This window comes from Zosterops lateralis (assembly GCF_965231275.1).
Source record: "Zosterops lateralis genome assembly, chromosome: 1".
NCBI lineage: Eukaryota > Metazoa > Chordata > Aves > Passeriformes > Zosteropidae > Zosterops > Zosterops lateralis.
Genome location: NC_139762.1, coordinates 42,364,761 through 42,385,839, shown reverse-complemented (window position 1 = coordinate 42,385,839; position 21,079 = coordinate 42,364,761). Strand labels below are relative to the sequence as shown.

Below are 21,079 nucleotides of genomic sequence, written 5' to 3'. Positions count from 1 at the left end.
AGGGAGGGAAAGGAGCAAACACAGAGCACATCAGTGCTCAACATGGGGTGTGGTGCAGTGACCTTATGCACTGCCTCATGGACTTGTTGAAGGACAGCACATGCTACCTTACATGCAGCACTGTTGTGACAATTGGAGAATTTCCAGGACATGGGTGCCTGTCATGGGGTGATGCTGCACTGTGTGGATCTACCAGCCAGGGCTGTATGCCACTACAAGTCAGTACAGTGCAGACATACCCTAATTTGGCTCCGCTTCACAGAAGGAGAAATTTTAATCAGCCCCCAGCTGCAGCCACCTCAGAGCCCACTGCACATGCACAGCCCTGCTGTACAGGCCATCTAATTGCTCCCTGCTGCCAGAATGTCATTGCTCCATGTCAGTGTGATGAAAGCTGACCATTTCATGAGGTACAGGATGCACAAATGTTGCCAAACTGTGGCTCTTGGCTGACTCTTTCCAAGTAAGCATAAGATTAATCCTGATTTTATTCACATGAAACTCAGCTCTGGTAAAGCAAGGCTCCCATTTTAAAGAAAGCCCTGCTACTTTACTGAAGCCAGCCACCACTCCAGGCAGTACAATACTGCTTCAGCAACATTGCCATTTTCTGAGGGGTTTCTCTTCTCCCTCTTCACCAGACCTGTGTATTCAGAAGTTCCCTTTCCTCTCCTTCTCCCCTGCCACCCCCAATAGTCCCTCACCCATAGCAGTTGCGATACAAACCAGATGGTTTTCTTTTCTTTCTAGGAGGCTGTCAGAGAAATTACACTTGTCTCAGTCACCAAAGCTGTGTCACTCTGAAAGCAAGTGGTTGAGATGAAAATTGTATTTCTTGCAACGTGCAGCATCTGGTGCACAGCTGTTGTGCTGAATGAAATACCACGTTAACAGTGGCGTGGAACTGTTGAAGTTCTCCCCAAAGTAGTATTGCTGAGTTTCTAAATATGCCTCTTAAATTATACTCTGGTGAAAAATCAGTCAACCTCGATCTCTGCCTCTGTCTCCCTTTCCCTCGTGCCCCATTTCTGCTTCTTCATATTTAGCACAACAAAGTAACAACGAACAGCATGGCCTTTCTCAAAAGCCAATCCCCACCTGCTTATTTACTACAGCAGCTTCACAGCATGGGCTGTGCTGCTGGGTATTTTTGTTTAAATGTCTGCTGACTGAAGAGGCCTGGCATAGCGTGGAGGCTGTGTTTGACAAAGCTGCTGTAGTGAAAGGACCTGCCTGCATCACCTCCCACACTCACCGAACACCTGCATGCTGACAAATGAATCCCAAGAGCTCCCTTTGAAAAAGAAGTAAGTCTCTGTACCTCAACATGGCTGAATGGCAATTAGCTCCCCTTCCTCACATGCTTCCCTCCCTAAATAAAGTTGTTAATGCTGTTGCCTCAGCTAAGACTCCCCACTCTTGTCCTCAGAACTGCCCCAAGCTGACAGCACAGCCAAGCCTGCCCTGCAAAGACAGAGCCTAGATATTTTAAACTCCTTTGAAAAGGCTGTCTGCAATCAGGTCAGCCTACTCTGCCTTATATGCAAAGACATTTCTCTCACTGCCAAACAGTCCAGGAGTAGAAGAGGGGTTTGCGTGAGCAGAGGCAGCTCCTCAGGAAGGCTGGGAGGAGAGGAGGGAGTCTCACAAGTGACAGATGGAGAAAGAAAGCAGAGGGGGAGCTGTAGTCATGAATCACTGTAAGGGTATTTCACCAGCTGGCTGCAAAGATAACCAGACTGCACAAACTAGAGGAAAATCTCAGAAGGAAATGAGAGTAATGGTGCAATGCTTTTGCAGCTCAGTACCAGTGACAAGTTAAGGGATCTACATACTGGGAGTTGTGTTTAACTGCTTTAGCCAGAGATGCTAAGTGCAAGTTCCAACCCCTACAGATCTGCCCTAGTGCTCCTGGGGTTTTGCTGGGGACCTCACCTCAGGAAAGATGACTGAAATAGGGAAATAAAATTCAAGAAATGTGTTTCTGGAGATGAGAATGACTGGGGGATGAAATGAATAAGGAAAATCAGGATGTGGGTGGGGGTTAAGCATCACTTGAAAGGGGATGCTGGGCAAGAGAAATATTTCCCATTACTGAAATGACTTTAGCTCTTCTTCTCAAGGTTATAATGGGTCAATCTCCTCTAGATAAACATGCTGGTGATTTTCCTTCCTTATGAAACTCCCTTTATATCCTCTTTTAGCAGTTGCCTTCTGAGAACAGCAGCAATAAGTTTGCTTTTGCTACAGTCTTCATTTTGCCCTACTCAGCAAATCTGAACAGGAAGGGACTCAGGCATCATCAAAGATAAAGGACTCCACAGTGAACAGCTCATAATTATACTAATCAGGTGAGTTCCTAAACGCAAGAAACAGAGACAGATCATGAGACAGGGTGCAGTTCCTTTTTTTCAGGTTTTAAATCTCCTCTGCCACATTTACAAAAGTGTGAATGAAAGGCTGAGGTTGTGCCAATGCACTTAGAAACAGGCATGACCATGATCCATTAAATATGGATAGGTTTGCCTTGGACAAAATGTTCTACCCTTAAATGTTTGACTAGAAAAGAATTTGGTGTTCTTTTCATGCTTTTATGCTGGCATGTTCGGCACACATACTCGCTTTGTAGCTTTCCTGGCAGGGCGCAAACAGGGGCAAACCTGTTGCCCACAATACAGCCCACCCAGAAAGACCAAATGCTGGTCAGACAGAGCAGGAGACTGAGATGGAGGCAATTCCTCCCTCCTGCACATGGACATCGTGGTGCAGCCACTGTGCAGAGTGGCTTCAGAGACCTCCCTTGTGGTATCCCACAGATGCTGGTAGAGAAACAAGGAGCAGCTATGCACATCTTCCCCTGGGACATTGGTTTCCCTCCTGAACACTATGTTCCTCATAGCACAGTGCTCTAGCCTGCAAGACTGTCCTGTCTCTGCGTCTATGGCAGCCCTTCAAGGTGGAACTGTGCCAAGTCCAATGAAAAGGGAGCCTCTGTGGTTTTGGAGGAAGGATAACAAATCAAATCACAGTTGCATATCTACTATAATATCCACATTAGTTACCTTTTACAGCCCCACTCCTTAGACTGCCTGTGTGAGCCCTGAACTATGCAGTAATATTTTTTAATATGACTCCTAGACGATTCCAGCAGGCTGAAGAATTTTACATGCAACTTTGTCTTATTTTAGTTCCTGAAGTAAGGTGAAAAGCTTCAAACATGGCGATATGTATTGTAGATATCCCAACAGCAACTCGTCTGATTTCTAGCACATACCAGCATTGCATGCTGGGAATTATGGGTCAACTTTAGGCAAGGCAGAAATGGAGTTTTTTGTTTCAGAAGAAACTCTGACTATGAACAAGCATAGCAGCTTTTCTTGGAGCTGTTCTGATAGTCAGCTCCAATCATTTTTATTTTGTTACTACACTTTATACAGTGAACATCCCTTGATTTCTCATACAGGTGGTCTCTTGCAAAATCACAAAGCATGATGTGCAGCAGCTGGTGATTTTGGGAAAAGAGGAAACTTTCCATATCATTATGATGCCTCTTACTAAAATTATCAATTAGTAAATGTGGCACTTAACTGGACCTTATTAGGTTTGAGAATTAACATTCAATGAAATAAATGAGAAGCAGTTATCACTTCTTTGGTTTATTATTTCAAATTTACTTATGTTTCCAATTATTTTGAGTGAGATCAACCAGGCTGAGTCAATTCACAACTACTCAAGATGTCATAGGGAAACCAGACTTTAATAATCTTTAGAAGTGACCTACCTAACAGCAAATTTATCCTTATATCAACTGAGGATCAATTTACTTGTGCACTCAGTTACTTGGTGTTTAAGCCTGCTCATGCACACGTGCATCTCACACTACTGAAAGACTGTTAATTTGCAACATCCAGATACACTAGAAAACCTGGTGATAGTTAAAAAAATCACCCTCTCCCCAGACAACCAAAAGAGTATGTCTGTCTCAACATACTTTCAGAGAGAAGAAAACAGATGGCACTTACCTCCAACAGCGTTACAGCGAGATGTCATTTCCCAGAGGACCAAAGCCATGGAGTACACATCTGTTTGTTTGAAGGACTCCATGTTCTCCAGGTTCATCCTGGACTCCAAAACTTCAGGGGCCATATATCTTGCTGTGCCAACCTACAGGAGAAGAAATTGGGGAGACCTCACGAGCTGAAATTGCAATTCATGTTTTGGATTCCACTGTGATTTAACTTCAGCTTTCACAGAAACAGTGCCATTTGACATGTATCCAAAATTTCAGGCTATACTTGGCACAGACCATATTTTCTGCTGCCAGGGGAATCTGGCATTGTCCTGACTACCAACTTACTTGCACCTCTCTTGGTGAGGAAAAAACTATAGCTCTTTTTAGTTCCTTAAGCAAATAATTTGACACTGACAAGTTTTCTCACTCTTTGGCTATTCACAGATAAACTCTGACCTTGGGGCCTGAAGCAATTGCTGCTGACCAAGTGTCTTTCAGATGAGCAAGAAACACATTGTATTATATTGCACAGCATATTACAGTGTTAGCTGTTTCTTTTCATGGTGGGCTTAAAAAGAGAGTAAATGCAGGCCTGGGAGAAGAAAGCAAACACACAAATACTGAATGCAGAACCACACCTTTGAATCCAAACCAAAAATCCTCCCCTTTGAAAAAGACATTCTCATAAACTTTATTCATACTGAGCAATTTTCAGCAATGACTTTAGCAGGTTTGCTGAGCTCTAGATTACGATTTTGCATTACAGAAGGTGAAGTTTAAAAGTCTGTTTTTATCACAAGAAAGGATTTAAAGAAGAATTCTTGGATCACTCAGCAGTTGCTTGCTCTCAAATGACAAACTCTTCACAGGGTATAAATAACAGTATCCCCCTTGAAAAACTGCAAACAGAAGTCTTTCATCAGGCAAAGACAGCTTCAAGTTGGAGACTGGTTAATGGCAGAGATGAACAAACACAAGTGGGTGATGCAGTAGGACATATGATTTAAACGAGCTGTTTACACTACAGCAATCACTCCAGAGCCCAGAGGCAAGCAGGGCTGTGAAAGATCATTTCAGTTATTGGGTCTGCAACTGCAAATGTACAGTCTTGAGAGAGCCCTATGGCACCCATTTTATAAGCTTCTGTAAACATGTCTTATCACCTCAGGCTCAGGGCAAATGGGAAGATGCTCCACAAAAAGTGGAAATTATCATAAGCAGAAGGAAAGATCAAGAACATAGCTTTGTCATAGGACCTTGCAACAGCAGAAAATCTCTGTGTCAAAAATATCCAAATGGTTGTAGGATCAAAGCCTTTATAAACAGAGGACAGGAAAATAATTCAGTGTGAGCAGTCTCAAAGTTAAGTTCCCTGCTACACTGACACTGATGAATTTAAGGCCAAGCATGTGAATAGCAGCTATACACTGAAGAGGTACTTGGGACAGTCCCATCTCAGCACCACCGAGGTGAGCACCAACTCCCTTCTCACTACATAAAATGTACATATGGAAACACTGAAGCAGAGGTTGTTCCTAACCACCATTAACTCCCTAGCACATGATTTCTTCCCCAGGCAGATCCTATCCAAAGCTTAAGAAGGTTACCTATGCACATGGTCCACTACTCCCCCAAACCTTGCTCATTTTAACAAGAGTTAATGATGCCCAAACACAGATCTCTCACATTCTGTTTATGTCCTTTTATCTGCATTTAGATTATTAGGTCTTTTGGTCAAAGACACTTTTTCTGTATCTTGAAAACAAGTGACTCCTGAGTCTCAAAGGCATTTTTAGGTACCTAATTCCAAGCTGGTTGCCCCTCTAGGGTCTGGATATGCTTCCTCTTTGCAAATACCAGTATGCTTTCAGTTCTTGATTTTCCAAAACTTCTAGTGAGGGACCATCTCTCTTCCAGCACTGCATTATCATTTTTTGTGACATTTGAATCTTTTTTTTACTGGAAATCTTACATTCCTTTTAAGCTATTGAGAGATGTTTCATGCCCTGAGTTGTATCAGTCAGAGAAGCAGTAGATATTTCTCTTTACCTGATATGGGAAACTATCTATTCAAGGATGCTGATGCTGCTGAGGTACAAAACTGCTGGCCTTGCAGGAACCTACCACTCCTTCGAACATAGTGGGAAGAAGGTCTAGATTTTTAGACATCACATTAGCAAGTATTAACCATCATAGATGATGAAACTCAAAAGACTGCAAAGGTTCTAATGGGGAAAAAGGTAGTTTCAAGCCTGCTATTGTAGTCAATAATGGCTATATCTGCATGATATGCAAAGTAGCTGGGTAGATTTGAAAGAAGATGGCTTTGTAATCCCAACAACTTGCCTTCAATATTTGTGTCTAAGGATGACCAGAAAAACTGTTAAATACTTACAACTCTTATTTATTTAATTGAAAGCTCAAGGTTTTCTTGAATTAAAAATTGAGTCAGCTCCATTATACCTGCTATAAAATTGAATCTCCTGGTGGCAAGAATTTGAGTAAAAGTGTAAATTTTAGAAATTATGCATAAAGCAAATATTGGTGCAAGACTTCTTTAATAAAAGCAATAGCACTGAGGCTGGCATGTTGGGGAATTAAAGTGGGTTGCTCTTGTGTGCCCAAAAAGAACAAGGCAGAGGTTGAAGTGGAGTCAAATCAATTGACTCATACTCCTTGTCACAGAGAAGAATGACACCAGCTGAGTCACTCCCAAAAAGATTCACTGAAGCTAAACAAAATTAAACAGTCAGCCTGAACACCAGTGCCCAAGGACACCAACTCCAAAGCCATAACCTGATCTGGGCAGCCCTGTACTTTGTCATCAGTATTGGTGTGGACTGTGGAAGTGGCAGTATCAACACTATCCTGCTACTTCCAAGTGACTCTGAGCAATGCCAGAGAAATCAGCTTGCAATAACGGTCTGCTTTAACCAAAGTGTCTATGGGTGATGGATTTCAGGGTCCTTGTCTTGCTTCAAAAGGGACCAGTCTTATGACTGACAATCTGGTATTACTACATAGAGATCTACAAAAAGATATGGCATGCTGGAGAGAAATTATATGTAATGGAGTGGTGTTTGTTGTATTTTAAATATGGCTCCACTGATTAACATTCACTCCTGGCTCTGGTTAATAGATCTTCTAAAAATGAGACCAGGACAGTTGCTTTTCAATAAGGAGACTTTCAAAGGCATATCTTCATTTGATAATCAACAGTAAAGCTCCTGTGAACTCAACAGAGCACTACAGACTGAAGATCTGCCCTGAAAATGTTCTAAGCTAAAATATTACTTCCATGTGAGGTAAAAATCAGTTTAAATGGACAGGCTTTGAGTGACCTATGTATAAAAATATAAATATAAAAATACACATATAAATATATGTATAATTAAACTATTAGGAATTAAGTTAACAATGGTCTGAATTTATATTCTGTGAGTTTTTAAGAAAAGAGACGATATTTAGAGATGCATGTAGTCTTAAACACATTCATAAACATCTCTCTGACATCCCTGTCAAGTAGATGAATATTATCTGTGCTCCTTAGTTGAAAAAACACACCAGGGCAATAATTTTTATTTTACATCCTTATATTTTCTTGTGTGTGCAGAATGTAACATGCATTAAAGAGGTCTCTTTTTTTGAATTTTAAAATTATTATCTACCAGTAATTACGTGATTACAGCTTTTGAGGACACAAAATATGCTGGGGTAGACCAGGACTGGGTTTAGTCACACAGAAGGGTAATGCCATGAGGCATGAAAACCTCACAACATGAAGCAGATCCTTATTGTACTTTGGTGTATGTATCTGTGCATTGCAAAAGCACCATGAAAAGTTGCTAACAAGCTCATACGTGCTTAGTATAAGTGAGAGGATGGTTGCATGACACACACACATGCAGATCTCCAATCATAGCAAAACCTACATTGCACTTCTCTGATTGTTGCTTTAATGTTTATAGCTCTTTGTTTATAAGCACATTCACATTATTTTTTAATGATTTTAAGTCAAAGCTACTGTAGAAGCTTAAGGTTTTTTCATCTTTTCAGCCCAGCAGATTGGCTACTACATTACCTGCCCCCTCTTCAATCTTTTAACTTACCTGTCCACTGTTAGCCAAGTCATCCACAGACAGGGAAGGGTCCAGCCTCAGGGATAATCCAAAGTCACAGAGACAGCAGGTTAAATCATTTTTCACCAGGATGTTGGAACTCTTTAGGTCTCTGTGTACGATGGGTGTTTTGGGACGACCACAGGGTGTGTGATCACTGTGCAGATGGGCAATCCCTCGGGCCAAAGACCCGCCAAGTTTCCAGAGGTCCTCCCAGCTGATAATGTGCCGTGTGAGATATTCCTGCAAGTTTCCTTTAGCATGGAAGGCAGTGATCAACCAATACTGTTTGCCAAGATCTGTCTTACGCTCCTCTGCTGTCAAGAACTGGAGGATGTTCTCGTGCTTGAGGTTTACATCTGAAAAAATGTCTTTCTCAGTTTTCCAGGAAGCATATTCTTCATAGGAGAAAATCTTGACTGCCACAGTTTCATACTGTTCTGATGTGTTTTGCTTCAGTTTGGCTTTATACACTTCAGCAAACCTTCCTTTGCCAACAACAACGTCCAACTCAATGGGCAGCAGCTCTGTGTTGTGGTTGATGTTGTTGGCACAGGTGGAGCTGATGTCTGAGCGGTCATCGTCTAACATAATGGCACAGACATCACTGCAGTCCTTATGCTTCTTGGGCTTAACATTCTTCTCCCATGCCTTGTTGAGTTTCCTCTTCTTATGAGTCCGGTAGGCATAAAAGATAACAATCACAGCAACAGAAATCACCAGTAATGGGACAAGACTTATGATTGTGACTTTAGAAATTTCATCTTTCTCCTCTGGCTTATGAGGGTCATCTGTAAAGAACAGAAGGAAGGCATCCATGAAGTTATATCACAGTTTGATATGTACAGAAGGCTGTCAATAATTATCATTTTTATCCAGAATGCAATACATTATCTTCTCTAACAGCAAATAATAAAAATTGTCACTGCTTTCTTGCTTCAAAATGTTTTTTTTGTATGAAGGCCTCTGCTTACCAGGACTTCCCTGTCTACTTATTTTATAAAAAGCCAGAACAGAACAAATAAGAACCTAATATAATTTAGTAGCTTTGTTCTTCTCTTAGGCTTTTAATTCATAATGGATGAAACCTTCACTTTCCTGAATACAATAGCCAAATCTCCTGTATTTACTCTGTCAATGTATTCTTCACAGAACTGCTCCTTTAAACACTAATTACTAGAACACATTAAGTTTTCTATAAATAAACAGACAATGAAGCCCGTGAACTCCCACCTCCTCAGTTACTACTCCAGATCCAGTATATCTTAGTAGGGTTCCTGCAAAGTCATCTTCAGGAATTCAGTTCACACACTGTATGAAAATATTTAGGCACAATATGTATGCTCACATACAGACCCAAAACCCAGAACTCATTCTCATGCTTTGATGTATGTGAGTGTTGCTAAAACAAATTCAAGCACCTGCATGGAAGCAGGCACAGAACGGTCACCACTGCACTCCAGGGACTTCTGCATGGATTTATGTATCATAAAACTTCCTCTGTGAGTTCCCTGCTGGCTGTACACTGCTTTTCTGCTGTAAAGATGTTCATTCTGAACTCCATACCTCGTGCAGTGCACACACGAACATATTCCTAGGTGGAACATATAGGGAATAGAAGAAAAACAGGGACCTATTCTAGAACAGGGATATGTTCTGGGAAGAGTAGAGATTATTATCCTAGAGGTGAGAGCTGCCCTGTCACCTCTAAAAACGACCTTCTAGTTCAGTATTTCTTAGGGGAGATAACCAGTTTAAAATGGAAGAGTTTTGTTCAAAGAAGAGATTAAAGGGAGGGCAGAGTTTATATCTGAACCTGGTCTCTTTCTTCCTTTGAGTAAGATAAAATACACTGCATTATCTTTGCATAAAGGAGGGGATTGTTTGGAAGAAGTCTTGGGAGCCTAACCTGAATAGAATAAAACAAATGGAGCTGCAACTACAGTTAAGCAAGCGGCTTGTGATGGCAGCATGATGCTCTGATGGATGCTTACAGCCATGTCATTGACTCGGGCTCTGTGCATCAGGCCAAATAAGTCAATATGAATAAGAAAAGTTTAATAAGCTCTGAAGGGAAACTGTCACTATCTACATTAGCCACAAGCCTCTGTTTCCCTTACTCTGTGCCTTTCAAAACAAAGGTGAGCAATGCTAAAAGGGATAAGGGTAAAAAGTTTACAATTAGAACAAACAGTACCTCTGACCCTCCAATTTCACTTGTAATCACTTTTCCATTGTAAACCCAGCTGGCAAGCAGCAGGAGCCAGCAGCTATTCAAAGGCAGGTGATAGGGAATCTGAAAAGTACAGTCTTTTTATTTAGAAAAAGGCTTGAATCCCTAACCAGGATGTGCTTCCTCTGTTTGAAAGGTTAATCAACCAGATGCAAGTGAGTAATTAAATCCTAGCCTCTCTCATAGGGTTTCAAGGAAGAGGAAGTGCCTTTCAAGCACTGTCATTCCCAGCCTAGCACAGGTCAATGACATGCACTAGCAATACCTACAAAGAATGTATTTCCTTCATTTATGTGAAAGAATTTTTAAGACAATCCTTCCAGACCTATGCAAACCACAAATCCTTATTCTCCAGTGATTTGATAACAAAAATGTTAGTAAATTTTAAAAATATTGAATTTTAAATAAAAACAATACCTAAAAGTTCATCACAGATTAAAGGCAACTCTTCTGCTTTTCAGAGGAGAAGGAGAAGAAAAAAAGAAGAGGAAAAAAAAACCCACTGTGTTTTTACAGCCCTTAGGGGAGGAATATATTTAGAAAGTCAAATGTCACTGTCAGTAAATAGATTTGCATTGCTTATTCCCTTGTGCATTCTTTGTTTCTAGAAAATCTGCTTTATTAAGAACTTGGGAAACACCTTGGTGGAGGAGAACTGAATGCATTGTGGGATGGCTGTTTTGGAGTTTTGGCTGCAGGCAGGTCACAATTATGTGACACAACTATGACCTGTAATAATCAGAGAAAGTAATTTTATTGAACATTTGGGGTTCTGTTTTGCTGGTTTTGGTTTGTTTTTGTTCTTTCTTGACCACAGAAAAGCATGCTTAAGTCTGTACTCTGCTCTTGGAAATGAGTAATGTGTAATCTATATCACAGGGTACACTCTTTCACAAAGATGAAAATGTTTCTTTAGGGCCTTTAAGTCCTTTTTCTTTGCCACAGAGCTGGAAGAGCTGCAGTATGTAGATCAGATATTTGAAATACAAATACCTTTCAAAATGAGTGACAAAAGCCCTCAAAAGCCACCATAAGTATTAGTTGTCTTTCAAATTCCTCCCCCTGAGTCCAAGCAGTTGGAGGCAGCTGGGTGTATGTTCAGCTCTAACTGAGGAGAATCTCACCCAAAATCCACTGCTATGGCTACCTCTCTGAGGATCTCCAATCATTCCTACAATGTCCTAGAGCAGGCTGTATTATTTTGCTCTACAGCTGATAACTCTCCAGCAGAGTTCACAGCTCCTTCAGCTCTTCCTCTTTTTGCACAAGAGAAAGCTCTGCTTATGGTGCAGGGGGATTTCTGGGTAGAAAGGAAAAACTGTTGATGTTGCAAATGTTACTTGAAAAAGAATGAAAAAGAAATTTAATCAAAGCAGAAGTTGAGCAGTTTGGCCACTTCCCCCTGAGCACTCTGTCATCCTGCAGCTCTGCTGCAAAGTGACACATCTGCTTTGGCACGGTCGCTTGGAGGAAGCAGAGAAGCAGGGGGTGAAAAGCACACAGCTGCACAACCCCACCTAAAACAGCAGGGACAAAGGCTGTGCTAATTTTCACTATTTAAGACACTAGGCAAATCCCACTCAGAGTTTGGGAAGTGCAAGAATGAGCACACATCAGTGAGAACTGAGTGTCAGGCTCTAAGCTTAGGAGGAGACCAAGCCGCCTGACAGGAGAATTAAAGGGGACAGCAAGAGCAAAGAGCTGGTGGCACTGAGGTGTGTCCCGAGCAAGACAATTCTGGAACTGCCTTTGATTTTCCCTGATGATATGAGCAGAATCAGATCAGCCATTCCAGCACAAACTAAGGATGGGGTATTTCCCTGCAAAATCTGTGTGCAAAATCAGGACAGGATCAAAATTCAGAGCATAGCTGTATGTTTGCATAGTGGCTAGCCAACATTTTATGGCTTGACTATAGGAATCTAAGAATAAATATGTTCACTTATAAATAAATACCTATGACTGAACCCTCATAATTTAAAAAAATGGGAGTGCAGATTCCTCTTTCTGAGCACTGGAATGAGCAAAACCTGGCTGCAAAGGCGGGTAAGGAAACAGTTAAACAAAACAGCTTTTCATGTTCTGCAAACGTGCTCCTAAATAACTTTCCCCACCCAGAACTATTATTTGGGTGGATCGGTCCTTTCTTAAGCTTCAAAAGGGCCTATTAATATGGCATAACAATAGAGAAGTTGAGCTAAAAGAAAGCTTCCTGTATGCGGTTTAAACTAAGCACAAACCATCTGCATAACCCTTAACACTACCTATGCCTTGAGGGAATAGGGCTCAGGTGCCAAGGAAAATGGAAACACTGTACAGCCCCTGTTCAGCCAGGGAGCTTCAAAGCACAAGAGCTTGCAAATTCTTTAAGTCAGTTTTCATGCCTTTGATACAACTGAACTTTGGAAGGAGTAAGTAAAACAATGGCAATGAAATGAGGACACACACTTGAATGGCAGGGCAGCAGAATGCCCAGCCAGTACTGACAGAACTATTTCCTTGCTGTCTGCTGCTCCTGTGAGCTTTAAAGCTGCTGCCTATTCAACTGCTAGACAAAACCACACAGCCGAGAAAGAATATATTTGATATTAGCAGAACTCAAGTTAAATACATCGAGACTGATGTATTGCAAGCTTGTGCAGTGTCTTAAAAATTCCCAGAAACACCAAGTCACAAAACACGGTCCCAGACACAGAACTGTGATCTGGTTATTTTGCAAGATCCCACGACACAAAGCAGCCCTTTGAGCTGACTGTAGGAAAACTCCATTTTGTAGAAATTCTGAGGTTTCAAAGTTTGATTTGAATTCCTCACTGGAATGAAAACCAACACTTTTTGAATGCTTTTGCTTGAACAGAATTTCTGTTCAAATGTTGCAATTTGGCAAGAGATGTATGTGAGTGCTGAATCCCCAGCAGTGGGGATGGGTGGGGTACAGGAGCTTCAAGTTCAAGACCTGCTCTGTTTGAATCAAGGGAGAGCTTTTCACAAAATGGGAGTTTGAACCTTGCATGTGTAGTGATTTCTGAGCAAGGTACTCGGCAGAAAAAAAAAAAAAAAAAAAAAAAAAAAAAGGAAACCCCTGCCCATCTCTTTAGTACTTTTACTTTCTGGACAAAAACTAGCTCCATAAAATGCTTCACTTTCAGTGAAATGAAATATGAAATTTACTCCGAGCAGCTGTTTAAGCTGTTTAGAGTAATTTAGTTTATCTCTACTGAAGAATCCTAAAGTAGAAATGAAATTCTGTAGCCCAGTGTCTTATATACCTTCCTGATTTTGCCCTTTTTAGAATTAAAATGGTTTGGAAATCTTCAGCAAAACATTTTTCAGTGGGAAACACTGATTTTCAAAACAGACAATCTTCTTCTGACACTCCTATACTTGTCCCTGAAACCCCTATCTTGAGGACAAAAGCGGTCTGCAAGTTGATCCAACTTTTAAAAACTTCTGTGAGTTTTACAGGCATTGTTTTGGGGGGCTTGCAGATGGGGGGTGGGGAGGTTTTTTACTCAGGGTGGAGGGTGTTTCCTTAGGAAAATGGTTGATCCTGACACAAAACACTTGGTAATAATCAAATTCAAATGCCACACCTCAAATTAACCTGCGTTTTTTTTATCATGATGGCTTCTTGGAACCATTTTAATTTCTCATACTTGCTGGAGATTAATTTTTTTCAATTTAATAGTTTTGTTGTGCAGGAAATCAGTTCCACCCCTCCCTCAGCTCTATGCTGAAGCAACTCATGGTAGAAGAGAGACATTACTAGATTTTAAAACCAGAGTAGGCCCTATCTTAGTATCCAGTAGAAAATAATCCCTGGTATTTCTTGCAGAGTTTCCTTAAGCTTGAATTCCTTCAACAAGTTCCTGTATTTGACAGTAGCTTTCTTTGGACTAGGTAAACCAAGTCTGTCAAGGCCAATAAGTTGTGCTTGAGCTGTATGTCTTCATCTTTTAGGCTGAAAAGGATATTACCAGGGTATCCAATATCTCTCTCCTGGAGAGGCACTACCTCCGGTAGTTGGCAGATCTGCCTGGCCAGCTATAGAATCATGGAGTTGTTTAGGTCGGAAAAGATCTCTAAGATCATCAAATCCAGCTGTAAACCCAGCACTGCCAAGTCCACCACTAAACCATGTCTGAGTGCCACATCTACAGGTCTTTCAAATACCTCCAGGGATAGTCATTCAACCACTTCCTTGGGGAACCTGTTCCAGAGCATAACAACCCTTTTGGTGAAGAAATTTTCCCAGCTATCCAATCTAAATCTCCCTTGTACAACTTGAGGCCATTTCCTCTTGTTCTATTGCTTCTTACTTGGGGCAAGAGGTTGACCCCCACCTTGCTACAACCTCCTTTCAGTTAGTAGTAGAAAGCAAAAAAAGGTTCCCCCTTAACCCTCCTTTTCTCTTGGCTGGACAACCCCAACTCCCTCAGACACTCTTCACAGGGCTTGTGCTCCAGATCCTTCCTCAGCTTTGCTGCCCTTCTCTGGACACTCCAGCACCTCAGTGTCCTCCTTCTTGTAGTGAGGGTCCCACAGGATTTGACGTGCCCTCACCAGTGCTGAGTTCAGGGGATAATCACTGCACTGGCTGTGCTGGCTCCACTCTTTCTGAAACAGGCCAGGATGCCATGGGCCCTCTTGGCCATATGCTCTCAGTGCTGGCTCATGTTCAGCCACTGTCAACCAACAACCCCAGGTCCTTTCCCTCCAGGCAGCTTCCCTCCACCACTCTTCCTTCAGCCTGCAGCATTGCTGTGACCCAAGTGCAGGGTCCAGCACTTTGTGCCCTAAGGGTTTACTTAAAGGTATGGGAACTCATTCAGCTGTTCTTTTGGGTATTCGGCTACCTAAAGGGTTGCTCTGCAGTAAACAAATGGCTGACAAACCAGACCCAGCTCTCAGAGCACTTAATGCATGTCATTGCCCAGAGCCATTATTTATCTCTTTTCCTGAAAGGTAGTAAGTATGAGCTATTTTGAAGATCAGTGGCACACCCACTGCTGCTCTCTCCTGTGGACCTGCAGCTTTGGCCTTGGCACACGACTACCTAGGGGATCAGGACTCAAGACTTCTCTGTAACGCCCAGGGAAAATCCCCAGTTACATGACCCAGTTACATGTGTTACATGTTGGAAGAGTCATGCACATGCATCTGTCACCTGATGGGAATGGCTGTATCTTAGTCACAGGGGTGGGAGGCAGGCAGCTTGATTGCCTCTGGGTGGCTTACTTCAGCAAAAAGGCTGGGCAGCAATGACCTAATGGATATTTCATCTATTGTAAGCAGAATTTCATTTTTCAACTGATTGCCAAGTATGCTATTCAGCACCCAGGAGGTTTAAGAAATTCTTAAGCTTTAAGACAGAACAAATAGTTTGTTGCTGCTTTTATTCCCTCACTGCTGGCTAGAAAGTGTAATTCCTTGGTTTGCTGGCACAGCATCCATTTGCTTAAAATCTTCCACCCCCCTAATGCATTACCTTCTTATCTCTCCCATTCTAATAGGTCCCTTCACTGTGTGTACATGGCATCTCTCACACACTTTGACTTTTGTAGCCAAGCTTTCCTACTCAGCAATATAAAAGCCAACGTATTTTAACTTTACATGATGTGACTGAGTTTCTGTGATACATGGCTCAGTTATAGAGCTTGGGTGTCTGCTGCTGTTTGCTGGTGGATTTCTGGAACAAATCAATCTCTCCAGTTTCAATATGTTTCAGCAGATGCCACACATTAACTACTATTTTTATTCTCAGCCTGAGTTTCACCCCTCCAACCTTTCCCAAAATATTATGTTGCCAGTGTTAGTTACAGTTTGTTTCTGTCTGTAATTATTAAAGTCTCTTCCTTGACAACCTGATAAAAGGTTGGCCACATTCCCATACTTATTAAGCTCTCAAGTGATGCAAATTGTAACAAATATGCCAACCAGACTGGAAGAGCACTGCCTAGTTTGTTTTTACACAAATCTGTAACTGAGCATGGTTATTTTCCTAAGAAGCAAACAATATAAATACTACAGAGCAAAACAAAATTTTGGCTTCTTTAGCCTCTTTTCATTCTATTTCCTTTCTGTCCCATTAAGTGAATCAGCTGTTCAGCATTAGACAGCCTCTCCTTTGGATACACACAGCTGCAGGCACTGGGTGGGACTCTAGTGCCTGCAAATACCTAAGAGGAAACATAGAGAACAAAGCCAATATACAAGCAGTGAGAGGCTCTGTGCAATGTTATGTAATGTTACTGACCTCTTTTATGGGGCAGCTGGAAGACAGTTACCTTCTGAACATGTTAGTTGGATAACAGAAAAAGAGATTAATGAAAGCCTTTGTTAAAATTCACTTGGAAGCAGTCCAGCTGTAATCATCTCCCTTCTGATGTTCCTTGAGCACCGGACAACTCATCACATAAGTATTTTATGGACTGGTGACTGTTTGTGCACAAATCTTAAGTCTGCTCTTAAGTCTGAGATCCTCCTATGTAGTCAAGTAAAATCACTACACTTTGACTCTAGTAAGGAGAGGAAGAGAAGAGAAAGAAAGGAAAAGACAGAGACAACATGTTAGAGACAAATGAGAGATACAAAGTTAAGGACACTTAGAAACATTATCTGTATGTCCTGCAGTCTGGGCACACAACAAGGCATCACCACACAGGCATGCTTGTGGTGGTTCAGTCAAAGAGCAGCACCAGCCCTCCCAGGTAACAACTGTACACAGTGAGCAATCACAGCACTGCAAATCCACAGGCTGTAATTTGTTCAGGCAAATGACTCAGACACAATTGATTAATCAAATAGGCACATCTCTTACACTCTCAATTAGCCAACTCTGTAAAACCATGATCAGTGTGAAGTTTTTTAGCAGCACAACACTCTCCTTCCCTCAACACATTTCCCCAATTAGTTTCATTATTCTCATAAACTCTTGCTGACCTGTCAGTCATCTCTATCACTGAAGTTTTGGTATTTCAAGGCAACTGTCTGGATGGTTCAGAGTTGCTGCTAAAGGTTTCTCCCACATTTGGGTGTGGTGGGAATGCTGAAAATAATGACTTCATCTTGCAGTAGGTGAGCACTAAACACAGTCTAAACCACAGACACATTGGGTGCAAACTGCATGGAAATCTGCACAGAATGGCAAGAGACAGGTGAGGATAAAAAAATTAACATCATGTAATTTATTAGAATGAAACAACTATAAACAAAACAGAGCTGTGTTGAAATCCTGGTTCCAACTTTTGAGTTCTCTGCATTGTTGCTTGGATTTGAATTTGATGCCCAGGATAACAACTGCATACATACTGGCAACAGTATTTAAAGGATTTGTTTTCTTGTTTGCAGTCTCCACTGCTGGTGTGCATATTGCTGAATGACTGTGTCTAAATGAGATGCACAAGAGGAAGGAGTTGCATGGCACAGCAGGTAGGTAGGTCATGCACTAAGTAACATGCAGGAAACCCATTTTCTTGTCTACAATGAGTACCTGGTCATCTCTGTCTATGAAGAACAGGTAAGATGTGGGGCTGGAAAGGGCACAGTCCTGCTTGGTCCCTCAGGATAAACAAGGCTCGACTTCAGTCAAAGAACTTGGTATTGTTAATAAAACCTAGCTCTGTTAGCCAGTTGTCATGCTTGCACTGGTTAATGGCTGGGAGATGTGGTGAAGGGAAAGCTGAGGAACAAAGCTGCCCAAACATCATGGGAGGACTGGGACTGTGCAAACAACCACAGACAGACCTGATTCATCACAGCAGATCAAAGCAGAAGGTAAAGCACGGTGTAGAAGATCCGCCAGACACAAGCAGACATCAGGGAGCAAGAAACCCTCACCCTGTGCTCATTTTTTCCATGACAGAAGGACCAGGCCTCTGTCTGCCACCCAGTCAACTTCTAGCCACCCAAAACATTTTTACCCCTGATTCCGGCTAATCTTTTCCAGTGGTTTTGCTCCCTGGCTTTGCCTTCTGGTAACACTAACATTAGACTTTTGAATAAATAATAATTACAACACACTGGCATTGAGATTTGCTGTGAGAAGCATTTTTCCACCACAGGGGTGTAAGCTGCCTGCCAGTCACCCACAATTTTGCTTGGCAAAAAAAAAAGAGAAGGATTAAAAAATAAACACAGAGTAGTCAGATTTACAATGGTTACCTGTCTCCTGTATGTTATTTCTCCAAGAACTACAGAACATTATTTGGAGTGATCCTGCACTCAGTATTTTCCTCCAGCTGCCTGTGGCCTGGAATGCCAGGGATCTGAATCAGGGTCAGCCCCCTAACACAGCAGAACTACAGGCATGTTTAGGCACATATCTGACTGTCTTGCTTATCTTGCAGACTGGCAATTTAAATGAAAATACAATAATTGGGCATTTGATTTTGTTGTAACTACTTCAAACATTTCTAAAATCAATCTTGAGTGAGTCACAACACCTTCAATACCCAAAACCTTTAGGTGTTTGTGTCTAAAAATGGAGTCAGGAAGTTTGCCCTTCACAGTCAAGACTCATGCAAGCCAATAGTGCTCTAAACCAATTCTTCCATAAGCAGTAACAGCTCAGCTGTGAATCACTGGAATTTAGTGACTAACATTTGGTGGAAATTAGAACTTGTTGCCTTACCCAGGATTTTCTTTCTTACCTCAGAAACACAAGAAACAAACAAAATCTGGTCTGCCTTAAGTGTGCATACAGGAAGAACAGGTGAAACACTAGTTTTTTATAGCAATAGCTTGAAAAGAAACACTGTGATTAACAGGTGAAAAAATGCAATCCTTCTTATCTCAGTTTCTGCTAATAAATTATTAAAATCACTGTTTGATCAGGCTTTTTTTTAGTAGCTCTTGTCTTGCTCTCTAAAACTACAGAATGTGCAAAACCACTGCAAAAACATTTTTGTTCTGGTATACAAGAAATGTAGAGGAAAAAAACCCACAAGAACAATGTACAGAATAGATTTGGATGACAGTCATTCCAAAGACAAAATTATTACAGGCTATTATCTAGTTGTCTGGAGGAGCCATGGACCAGCTGGCTGTGATGTTCTGCTCAAAGTTAAACACAGACAGGAAACCGCATGTCTGATACTGTAAAAATCGTTTGTCTTCCTGCCATGGCTAACCAGGCAAGTAACCCAAAGGGGCTGTTTTCATTTAAAAGAAATACTAATCCACAACAATAAAAAAGGAATGACAAAGCCCCAGTTCTCCCCTCTCCTGACTGGAGTTAATGCCTATGTTTGTGAATGAACTGGAAATGTTACAAAGTGCAGTTTTACATTAGTTTAACTTTTATCTATAGTTATTCACTTATATGAATGCAACACATGGTTTCCAAGAGTCACCTGAAGTGCTTACAGCACATGACCTAGAAGGAAAGGCTTCTCTCAGAAGACTGAAAAGAATTTGGGTAAAAAGACTGGGTTTAAATTTCTACTAATCCTTTCAGGTTGATCTGGAAGTGTGACTGAGCTGCAGAGCTGATAGGAATGAAGGCACTTGGTGCTGAATTTCTAGAATGGTTTTCATAACCATACACACCAAAACCACACATTTATCACTGATTGCATTCAGCTACATAGCTCCAGGAAAAACAGCTATAATGTGGCTAACTGATAATAATTTAGCCAAAATCCACAAGGGTGTGGTTCATGTTGTACAAAAACACTAGACAGCTGACACAGAGTAAGATCTCTTCTCTGGGAACACATTCTCTTCAATAAAACCAAGGCAATCTGTTAGAATTAGGTCTTGGGTCTACCACCTGTACTCATATCAATACCAATATATACTCCAAACCCTTTAAAGATCATCCAATTAAGGGTTGGTCACACAACCATGGATCAGCAGTCAGGTTGTCTGGTTTCAAATCAAGCTTGGGAAGGGATTGAGGAAGATGGGGATGAGGGGCGGTATCAGATATGGATAGTCTGGGCCAAGGGAAGCAACGACTTGCTAGCTTGCTCTTGGCTAATTTGGTGTGGTTTTCTGACCTAAACTGGTTGGCCTTCTTGAAGGCTAGGAAGTGAGAGCTCCAATTGCTCACACAGTTGTTCACCTCAGTGTAGTCACACACTGTGTTTCTCAGGAGTGGAAACAGCATCCCAACCCTTTGTTATCTCAGATAAGAAGGGCCTAATTATACCTTTTTCTGAGGAACTTACAGGTGATGAGGATGGGTGTGGTGTGTCACACCCCTTTAGAAGTGTGTGTACACAGGTTTCTCCATAGGAGACCTCACTCTTGCCTGCCAGAAACCTGACTTTGTCTCAATAAAAGAATCACAGCAGGTAGGACAAAATAAAGTACAAGGGGTGTGTGCAGCATGAAGTCCACCAGTACTGCACACACCTGCATTGCTTTCACTGCGTCTGCAGTGGCCTCTATTAGAACTCATGAAGTAGAAGTGGGATGGGTTATTGTCTTGGGTTACAATATATAACCAAAAGTGTGTATGCTCTTTGCCATCTGTTGAAACTGTTTGGGGAGGTGTTTTTCTTTATCTCTTGTATAACCCATTCCTCATAACTCTGGGAGGGGGCAGGTGCCTTCTCTTAATGGGACAGATGTTAAAACCAGGTGGACCAGTGTTCCTTATCTCTTCCACACCCATCCTCCCTCCAGGGGATATCTACTGTTAATGGGCCATTAAGGCTCGCTGCAGGACTGATAATATTACATCATCTCATTGTGAGATGCTCCACACAG

At 41.6% G+C, this 21,079-nt stretch overlaps 1 protein-coding gene across 5 annotated transcripts in view; it reads right to left on the bottom strand.

Moving 5' to 3' along the window:
• TGFBR2 (transforming growth factor beta receptor 2) overlaps positions 1 to 21,079 on the bottom strand; it is a 60,653-nt gene that overhangs the window by 8,743 nt on the left and 30,831 nt on the right. For all 5 annotated transcript variants that reach the window (XM_083864765.1, XM_083864762.1, XM_083864761.1 and 2 more), the window contains exons 4-5: positions 8,122 to 8,921; positions 4,023 to 4,164 (exon numbers count right to left, since the gene is read on the bottom strand). In XM_083864765.1, coding sequence (XP_083720891.1) covers positions 4,023 to 4,164; positions 8,122 to 8,921 — 942 coding nt within the window. The remainder of the gene's footprint in view (positions 1 to 4,022; positions 4,165 to 8,121; positions 8,922 to 21,079) is intronic.